This window comes from Xenopus laevis, chromosome 5L (assembly GCF_017654675.1).
Source record: "Xenopus laevis strain J_2021 chromosome 5L, Xenopus_laevis_v10.1, whole genome shotgun sequence".
NCBI lineage: Eukaryota > Metazoa > Chordata > Amphibia > Anura > Pipidae > Xenopus > Xenopus laevis.
Genome location: NC_054379.1, coordinates 159,108,920 through 159,121,762, shown reverse-complemented (window position 1 = coordinate 159,121,762; position 12,843 = coordinate 159,108,920). Strand labels below are relative to the sequence as shown.

The 12,843-nt window shown below is 43.2% G+C and overlaps 1 protein-coding gene across 2 annotated transcripts in view; it reads right to left on the bottom strand.

Annotated features, from left to right (window-relative positions):
* LOC108717222 (chloride intracellular channel protein 5) overlaps positions 1-12,843 on the bottom strand; it is an 83,673-nt gene that overhangs the window by 23,786 nt on the left and 47,044 nt on the right. For both annotated transcript variants that reach the window (XM_018264077.2, XM_018264078.2), the window contains one exon: positions 10,867-10,973. In XM_018264077.2, the coding sequence (XP_018119566.1) occupies positions 10,867-10,973 (107 nt within the window). The remainder of the gene's footprint in view (positions 1-10,866; positions 10,974-12,843) is intronic.

Below are 12,843 nucleotides of genomic sequence, written 5' to 3'. Positions count from 1 at the left end.
TGATCCACCACTATCCACAAAGATCCACCACTATCCACAACGATCCACCACTATCCACAACGATCCACCACTATCCACAACGATCCACCACTATCCACTACGATCCACCACTATCCACAACGATCCGCCACTATCCACAATCATCCACCACTATACACAATGATCCACCACTATCCACTATGATCCACCACTATCCACAATGACCACTCTACACAATGATCCACCACTATCCACTACGATCCACCACTATCCACAATGATCCACCACTATACATAATGATCCACCACTATACATAATGATCCACCACTATCCACAATGATCCACCACTATACACAATGACCACTATACACAATGATCCACCACTATACACAATGATCCACAATGATCCACCACTATACACAATGATCCAGCACTATCAACAATGATCCACAAATATCCACAAAGATCCACCACTATCCACAATGATCCACAACTATCCACAATGATCAACAATTATACACAATGATCCACCACTATACACAATGATCCACCACTATCCAAAAAGATCCACAACTGTCCACAATGATCCACTACTAAACACAATGACCACTCTACACAATGATCCACCACTATCCACAATGATCCACCACTATCCACTATGATCCACCACAAACCGCAATGATCCAACACTATCCGCAAAGATCCACCACTATCCACAATGATCCACCACTATCCACAATGATCCACCACTATCCACTATGATCCACCACTATCCACAATGATCCACCACTATCCACAATGATCCACCACTATTGACTGTGATCCACCACTATCCACAATGATCCACCACTATCCACAATGATCCAACACTATACACAATGATCCAATACTATCCACAATGATCCACAACTATACACAATGACCACTCTACACAATGATCCACCACTATCCACAATGATACGCCACCATCCACTATAATCCACCACTATACACAATGATCCACCACTATCCACAATGATACACAACTATCCACAATGATCCACATCTATCCAAAATGATCCACCACTATACACAATGATCCACCACTATCCACTATAACCCACCACTATCCACAATGATCCACCACTATCCACAATGATCTACAACTATCCACAATGATCCACCACTGTCCACAACGAAGATCCACCACTGTCTACAATGATCCAACACTACCCACAATGGTCCACCACTATACACAATGACCACTCTACACAATGATCCACAACTATGCACAATTATCCACCACTATACACAATGATCCAACGCTATCCACAATGATCCACCACTATCCACTATGATCCACCAATATCTACAATGATCCACCACTATCCACAATGATCCATCACTATCCACAATAATCCACCACTATCCACAATGATCCACAACTATCCACAATGATTCACCACTATCCACCACGATCCACCACTATCCACAATGATCCACCACTATACACAACGATCCACTACTATACACAACGAAAATCCACCACTATCCACAACGATCCACCACTATCCACAACGATCCACCCCATCCACAATGATCCACCACTATCCACAACGATCCACCACTATCCACAACGATCCACCCCATCCACAATGATCCACCACTATCCACAATGATCCACCACTATCCACAATGATCCACCACTATCCACAATGATCCACCTTTATCCACAATGATCCACCACTATCCACAACGATCCAAAACTATCCACAACGATCCACCACTATCCACAATGATCGGCTACTATCCACAATGATCCACCACTATCCACTATGATCCACCACTATCAACAACGATCCACCACCATCCACAACGATCCACCACTATCCACAAAGATCAACGACTATCCACAAAGATCCACGACTATCCACTATGATCAACCACTATCCACAAAGATCCACCACTATCCACAACGATCCACCACTATCCACAACGATCCACCCCATCCACAATGATCCACCACTATCCACAACGATCCACCACTATCCACAACGATCCACCCCATCCACAATGATCCACCACTATCCACAATGATCCACCACTATCCACAATGATCCACCACTATCCACAATGATCCACCTTTATCCACAATGATCCACCACTATCCACAACGATCCAAAACTATCCACAACGATCCACCACTATCCACAATGATCGGCTACTATCCACAATGATCCACCACTATCCACTATGATCCACCACTATCAACAACGATCCACCACCATCCACAACGATCCACCACTATCCACAAAGATCAACGACTATCCACAAAGATCCACGACTATCCACTATAATCAACCACTATCCACAAAGATCCACCACTATCCACAAAGATCCACCACTATCCACCACTATCCACTATGATACACCAATATTCACAATGATCCACCACTATCCACAATGATCACAATGATCCCACTATCCACAATGATCAACAACTATACACAAAGATCCACCACTATCCACAACGATCCACCACTAACCACAACGAAGATCCACCACTATCCACAACGATCCACCACTATCCACAACGATCCACAACAATCCACCACTATCCACAATGATCCACCACTATCCACAATGATCCACCACTATCCACAACGATCCACCACTATCCACAATAATCCAACACTATCCACTATGATCCACCACTATCCACAATGACCACTCTACACAATGATCCACCACTATACACAAAGATCCACCACTATCCACAATGATCCACCACTATACACAATGATCCACCACTATCCACAATGATCCACCACTATCCACAATGATCCACCACTATACACAATGATCCACCACTATCCACTATGATCCACCACTATACACAATGATCCACCACTATCCACAATGATCCACAACTGTCCACAATGATCCACCACTATACACAATGACCACTCTACACAATGATCCACCACTATACACAATGATCCACAACTATCCACAAAGATCCACCACTATCCACAATGATCCACCACTATCCACAATGATCCACCACTATCCACTATGATCCACCACTATCCACAAAGATCCACCACTATCCACAATGATCCAGCACTATCCACAATGATCCAGCACTATCCACTATGATCCACCACTATCCACAATGATCCACCACTATCCACAATGATCCACCACTATCCACTATGATCCACCACTATCCACAATGATCCACCACTATCCACAATGATCCACCACTATCCACAATGATCCACCACTATACACAATGACCACTCTACACAATGATCCACCACTATCGATAATGATCCGCCACCATCCACTATAATCCACAACTATACACAATGATCCACCAATATCCACAATGATCCACCACTATCCATAATGATCCACATCTATCCACAATGATCCACCACTATCCACTATAATCCATTACTATCCGCAATGATCCACCACTATCCACAATGATCCACAACTATCCACAATGATCCACCACTATCCACAACAATACACCACTATACACAACGATCCACTACTATACACAACGAAGATCCACCACTATCCACAATGATCCACCACTATCCACAATGATCCACAATGAAAAGTGCAGGGCAGGTGAAAAGTGTGAAAAATGTGGAGGATGGGATTGCACCTGTTCTTGCACCTGTTCTTGCACCAGTTCTTGCACCTTGCAACCTGATCTACCCCTAATATCTCCTTATCTGCACCCTGGGTCCATACAGTACAGTATCCATAAAGATCCACCACTATCCACAATGATCCACCACTATATACAATGATCCACCACTATCCACATAGATCCACCATTATCCTCAAAGATCCACCACTATCCAACATGATCCACAACTATCTACAAAGATCCACAACTATCCACTATGATCCACCACTATCCACAAAGATCCACAACTATCCACAAAGATCCACCACTATCCAAAAAGATCCACCACTATCCACAAAGATCCACCACTATCCACAAAGATCCACAAACTATCCACTATGATCCACCACTATCCACAAAGATCCACCACTATCCACAAAGATCCACCACTATCAGCTATGATCCACAACTATCCACTATGATCCACCACTATCCACATAGATCCACCACTATCCTCAAAGATCCACCACTATCCACTATGATCCACCAATATCCACAACGATCCACCAATATCTACAATGATCCACCACTATCCACAATGATCCACAATGAAAAGTGCAGGGCAGGTGAAAAGAGTGAAAAATGTGGAGGATGGGATTGCACCTGTTCTTGCACCTGTTTTTGCTCCTAGCAACCGGAGATACACCTAATATCTCCTTATCTGCACCCTGGGGCCATACAGTACAGTATCCACAAAGATCCACCACTATCCACAATGATCCACCACTATCCACAATGATCCACCACTATCTACAAAGATCCACCACTATCGACAACGATCCACCACTATCCACAACGATCCATCACTATCCACAACGATCCACCACTATCTACAATGATCCAGCATTATCCACAATGTTCAACAATAAAAAGTGCAGGGCAGGTGAAAAGTGTGAAAAATGTGGAGGATGGGATTGCACCTGTTCTTGCACCTGTTCTTGCTCCTAGCAACCGTATCTATCCCTAATATCTCCTTATCTGCACCCTGGGCCCATACAGTACACTATCCACAAAGATCCACCGCTATCCACAAAGATCCACCACTATCCACAAAGATCGACCACTATCCACAATGATCGACCAATATCCACAATGATCCACCACTATCCACTATGATCCACAACTATCCACAATGATCCACGACTATCCACAATGATCCACCACTATCCACAATGATCCACCACTATCCACAAAGATCCACCACTATCCACAACGATCCACCACTATACACAACGATCTACCACGATCCACCACTATCCACAACGATCCACCACTATCCACAACGATCCACCACTATCCACAACGATCCACCACTATACACAACGATCCACCACTATCCACAACGATCCACCACTATCCACAACGATCCACCACTATCCACAATGATCCCCCACTATCCACTACGATCCACCACTATACACAACGATACACAATGATCCAACACTATACACAATGATCCACCACTATCCAAAATGATCCACCACTATCCACAATGATCCACCACTATCCACAATGATCCACCACTATCCACAATGATCCACAACTATCCACAATGATCCACAACTATCCACAATGATCCACAACTATCCACGACTATCCACAATGATTACAACGATCCCACTATCCACAATGATCACAACGATCCACAACTATACACAAAGATCCACCACTATCCACAATGATCCACCACTATACACAACGATCCACTACTTTACACAACAAAGATCCACCACTATCCACAACGATTCACCACTATACACAACGATACACAATGATCCACCACTATCCACTATGATCCACCACTATCTATAAAAGATCCAGCACTATCCACTATGATCCACCACTATCCACTATGATCCACCACTATCCACAAAGATCCACCACTATCCACTATGATCCACCACTATCCACAAAGATCCAGCACTATCCACAATGATCCACCACTATCCACAATGACCCACTACTATCCACAATGATCCACCACTATCCACCAAGACCCACCACTATCCACTTTGACCCACCACTATCCACAAAGATCCACCACTATCCACTACGATCCACAACTATACACAACGATCCACCACTATCAACAACGATCACAACGATCCACAACTATACACAAAGATCCACCACTATCCACAATGATCCACCACTATCCACTTTGACCCACCACTATCCACTTTGACCCACCACTATCCACAAAGATCCACCACTATCCACTACGATCCACAACTATACACAACGATCCACCACTATCCACAAAGATCCACAACTATCCACAATAATCCGCCATTATACACAATGATCCACCACTATCCACAATGATCCAACATTATACACAATGATCCACCACTATCCACAACTATCCACCACTATCCACAATGATCACAACGATCCCACTATCCACAATGATCACAACGATCCACAACTATACACAAAGATCCACCACTATCCACAACGATCCACCACTATGCACAACGATCCACTACTATACACAACGAAAATCCACCACTATCCACAACGATCCACCACTATCCACTATGATCCACCACTATCCACAATGACCCACCACTATCCACAATGATCCACCACTATCCACAAAGACCCACCACTATCCACTTTGACCCACCACTATCCACAAAGATCCACCACTATCCACTACGATCCACCACTATCCACAATGACCCACCACTATCCACTACGATCCACCACTATCCACAATGACCCACAACTATCCACAATGATCCACCACTATCCACAATGACCCACCACTATCCACAATGACCCACCACTATCCACAATGATCGACCACTATCCACAATGACCCACCACTATCCACAATGATCCACCACTATCCACTTTGACCCACCACTATCCACTTTGACCCACCACTATCCACAAAGATCCACCAGTATCCACTATGATCCACCATTATCCACAATGATCCACCACTATCCACAATGATCCACCACTCTCCACAATGACCCACCACTATCCACAATGATCAACCACTATCCACAAAGACCCACCACTATCCACTTTGACCCACCACTATCCACAAAGATCCACCACTATCCACTACGATCCACAACTATACACAACGATCCACCACTATCCACAACGATCCACAACTATCCACAATAATCCGCCATTATACACAATGATCCACCACTATCCACAATGATCCAACATTATACACAATGATCCACCACTATCCACAACTATCCACCACTATCCACAATGATCACAACGATCCCACTATCCACAATGATCACAACGATCCACAACTATACACAAAGATCCACCACTATCCACAACGATCCACCACTATCCACAACGATCCACCACTATACACAACGATCCACCACTATCCACAACGATCCACCACTATCCACAACGATCCACCACTATCCACAACGATCCCCCACTATCCACTACGATCCACCACTATACACAACGATACACAATGATCCAACACTATACACAATGATCCACCACTATCCAAAATGATCCACCACTATCCACAATGATCCACCACTATACAAAACGATCCACTACTATACACAACAAAGATCCACCACTATACACAACGATCCACCACTATACACAACGATACACAATGATCCACCACTATCCACTATGATCCACCACTATCTATAAAAGATCCAGCACTATCCACTATGATCCACCACTATCCACTATGATCCACCACTATCCACAAAGATCCACCACTATCCACTATGATCCACCACTATCCACAAAGATCCAGCACTATCCACAATGATCCACCACTATCCACAATGACCCACCACTATCCACAATGATCCACCACTATCCACAAAGACCCACCACTATCCACAACGAAGATCCACCACTATACACAACGATCCACCACTATACACAACGATACACAATGATCCACCACTATCCACTATGATCCACCACTATCTATAAAAGAGCCAGCACTATCCACTATGATCCACCACTATCCACTATGATCCACCACTATCCACAAAGATCCACCACTATCCACTATGATCCACCACTATCCACAAAGATCCAGCACTATCCACAATGATCCACCACTATCCACAATGACCCACCACTATCCAGAATGATCCACCACTATCCACAAAGACCCACCACTATCCACAAAGATCCACCACTATCCACTACGATCCACAACTATACACAACGATCCACCACTATCAACAACGATCCACAACTATACACAAAGATCCACCACTATCCACAATGATCCACCACTATCCACAATGATCCACCACTATCCACAATGATCCACCACTATCCACAATGACCCACCACTATCCACAATGATCCACCACTATCCACTTTGACCCACCACTATCCACTTTGACCCACCACTATCCACAAAGATCCACCACTATCCACTACGATCCACAACTATACACAACGATCCACCACTATCCACAACGATCCACAACTATCCACAATAATCCGCCATTATACACAATGATCCACCACTATCCACAATGATCTAACATTATACACAATGATCCACCACTATCCACCACTATGCACAACAATCCACTACTATACACAACGAAAATCCACCACTATCGACAATGATCCACCACTATCCACTATGATCCACCACTATCCACAATGACCCACCACTATCCACAATGATCCACCACTATCCATAATGACCCACTACTATCCACAATGATCCACCACTATCCACAAAGACCCACCACTATCCACTTTGACCCACCACTAACCACAAAGATCCACCACTATCCACTACGATCCACAACTATACACAACGATCCACCACTATCAACAACGATCACAACGATCCACAACTATACACAAAGATCCACCACTATCCACAATGATCCACCACTATCCTCTTTGACCCACCACTATCCACTTTGACCCACCACTATCCACAAAGATCCACCACTATCCACTACGATCCACAACTATACACAACGATCCACCACTATCAACAACGATCCACAACTATACACAAAGATCCACCACTATCCACAATGATCCACCACTATCCACAATGATCCACCACTATCCACAATGATCCACCACTATCCACAATGACCCACCACTATCCACAATGATCCACCACTATCCACTTTGACCCACCACTATCCACTTTGACCCACCACTATCCACAAAGATCCACCACTATCCACTACGATCCACAACTATACACAACGATCCACCACTATCCACAACGATCCACAACTATCCACAATAATCCGCCATTATACACAATGATCCACCACTATCCACAATGATCCAACATTATACACAATGATCCACCACTATCCACAATGATCCAACATTATACACAATGATCCACCACTATCCACAACTATCCACCACTATGCACAACGATCCACTACTATACACAACGAAAATCCACCACTATCGACAATGATCCACCACTATCCACTATGATCCACCACAATCCACAATGACCCACCACTATCCACAATGATCCACCACTATCCACAAAGACCCACCACTATCCACTTTGACCCACCACTATCCACAAAGATCCACCACTATCCACTACGATCCACCACTATCCACAATGACCCACCACTATCCACTACGATCCACAACTATCCACAATGACCCACCACTATCCACAATGACCCACCACTATCCACAATGATCCACCACTATCCACAATGACCCACCACTATCCACAATGATCCACCACTATCCACTTTGACCCACCACTATCCACTTTGACCCACCACTATCCACAAAGATCCACCAGTATCAACTACGATCCACCACTATCCACAATGATCCACCACTATCGACAATGATCCACCACTCTCCACAATGACCCACCACGATCCACAATGATCCACCACTATCCACAAAGACCCACCACTATCCACTTTGACCCACCACTATCCACAAAAATCCACCACTATCCATTACGATCCACAACTATACACAACGATCCACCACTATCCACAACGATCCACAACTATCCACAATAATCCGCCATTATACACAATGATCCACCACTATCCACAATGATCCAACATTATACACAATGATCCACCACTATCCACAACTATCCACCACTATCCACAATGATCACAACAATCCCACTATCCACAATGATCACAACGATCCACAACTATACACAAAGATCCACCACTATCCACAACGATCCACCACTATGCACAACGATCCACTACTATACACAACGAAAATCCACCACTATCCACAACGATCCACCACTATACACAACGATACACAATGATCCACCACTATCCACTATGATCCACAATGAAAAGTGCAGGGCAGGTGAAAAGTGTGAAAAATGTGGAGGATGGGATTGCACCTGTTCTTGCAACTGTTCTTGCACCTGTTCTTGCACCTTGCAACCTGATCTACCCCTAATATCTCCTTATCTGCACCCTGGGCCCATACAGTACAGAACACCCTTCACCCCATTATTGATAGTTACAATTCTAAAGGGTTGACACCAAACTCATTTTAGAGTAAGTGTCTAATTACCAGTAAAAGTCGATTGATGCTGCAGACTGTAAAGCTTTCTGTGCAGTGTCTGTAATGAGCTATTGAGTATGTGACGAGTCAGCGCCATTTATATGTTGTTACAACCCCAATAACAGAATGCTGGCGGGTTCCCCACACACAAATAAATGTTACACAAACAGCGACCAATCTAAAGGAAGGAAGGAAATTCCACTATTCCTTTTCCAGAGTGATAAGTAACTCGCTGAAACAATGTTCCCAGCACTCGGGGCCCCGTAAACAGCAGAGTTTGGTTTCGGTCTCGTTTGGGAGGATGAGGAGTCGGATGTGTCAGTGATGAAGCGACTGTTGCTAATGAATAAGACTCACGGTTACTCTTCTAAACAACACTGACTTAACTCCTGCATTACGGACCCCTCTCACACCCATGCCAGAACTAGGGTGCCCCCCTCACCACTTTAACACTGACAGCCACATATTGACTCCACACAACTAATTAACACTTCATTTAGATGCATGCTGCAGACTGAACTGATTTATGTGCAGCCATGCAGCAATCATATCAATGAGTTGCTAATTAGCCATGCAGGATATGGAGTCAATATGAATGTATATAAGTGGCTTTAGCAGCGCAGAAGGCTGTTGAGTGGGCAGACAGACAGCAAATAACTTACCGGCATTATCCTCCTGCTTTGTGTTTTTAATGTACGCTGAGAATTTGGAAAAGATGTTGATCCCGGCAGCGTTGGACTCACGGTGTTTTGCAGCCAGTTTGGGGTACCTGCAAGGACAAAACAAGCTCTAAATAACACAGCAAAGCAGTTCCCATGCGTCATGATTATCTCCAGCGTAATGACTACAAATCCCAGCATCCCCCATTAAACAACAGCTGGAGATGGTTATTATTTACGGTATTTATATTGCATGGACACGTTTTTGCACTGCTTTACAGAAAGTATCACCCTCACCAGTCTCTGCCCCAGAAGAGCTTACAATCTAAGGTCCATATAATATTTACACATATTATGGTCATTTGAATCAGAAGCCAATTCTAAGGCTATGGTAAAACATTTGAATTACCCACACGCACCAGTCTCATTAAAGGGGTTCTTCAACTTTGAGATAACTTTTAGTATGATGTAGAGAGTAATATTCTGAGACACTTTGCAATTGTTATTATTTGTGGGTTTTGAGTTATTTAGCTTTTTATTCAGCAGCTCTTCAATTTGCATTTTAAGCAATCTGGTAACTAGGGCCCAAATTACCCTAGCAACCATGCATTGATTTGAATAAGAGACTAGAATATGAATAGAAGAAAGTTTGTTTTTTTAGAAGGGGTCAGCGACCCCCATTTGAAAGCTGCAAAATGTCAGAAGAAACAGACAAATAACTATAAAAAATAAACAATGAAAACCAATTGAAAAGTTGCTTAGAATTGGTCATTCTATAACATAATAAAAATTACTTTAAATTTGAACCACCCCTTTTAGTTATAGAATGGCTAATTCATTTTTTATTTATTTGTCTTCTTCTGTCCAGCTTTCAAATGGGGGTCACTGACCCCATCTAAAAACCAATGCTACAAATGTATTCTTATTGCTAATTTGTATTACTCCTCTTTCTATTCAGGCCTCTCCTATTCATATTCCAGTCTCTTGTTCAAAGCAATGCATGGTTGCTAGGGTAATGTTGACGCTGGCAACCAGAATGCGGAAATTATAAACTGGAGAGATGCTGAATAAAAAGCTAAATAACTCAAAAACCACAAATAATAAAAAATGAAAACCAATTGCAAATTGTCTCAGAATATCACTCTCTACATCATACCAACAGTTAATGCAAAGGTGAATACCACTTTTACGTAAGGACCCTAGCAGTGTCAAAGCGTTCTGATGTCATAAGCACCTTGTATGATGTCAGATGTCAGTTGCACAATCAGTACAAAGAGACAACTTGATAACTGACCCCCCCCCCCATGCCTGTCCTGACTTTACAATGCAAAATACCTCTATCCTCCCTTCAAACTCTCATTATTAACATCAACATTAGGAAATGCCAGCTAAGCATTTAAGACTCATTATCTCCTGCCAGAGGCTTCCCAAAACTCACATGTTTAATTTCCCTTGCTGAGTGCCAGAAAGCTGAGTAAATAACAAAACCTTTAGGGCCAGAAGTGCTAAATTGGAAGAGCCGGGCAGAGCGAGAGATAATCAGAGAGAAACAAATAACTGAGACCTACGGGTGTTCTATGTATTATACACAAAAGCCATGAATATCCTGTAAATTCTATCCTTATAAATGGTGAGTAGTGATGTCATCGGAATATCACTCTCTACATCACACTAAAAGTTAATTTTAAAGGTGAAACACCCCCTTTAAAGGAGAACTAAAGTCTAACTAAAGAAGTAGCTAGAAATGTTGTACATTATGTTTTGTGCTTCTGAACCAGCCCAAGGCAACCACAGCCCTTTAGCAGTAAAGATCTGTGTCTCCAAAGATGCCCCAGTAGCTCCCCATCTTCTTTTCTGCTGATTCACTGCACATGCTCTGTGCTGCTGTCACTTACTGAGCTTAGGGACCCACTCACAATATACAGTACATATAGAATAGAAATGTCACAATATAAGGCTGATTAGTAATTAATACACATA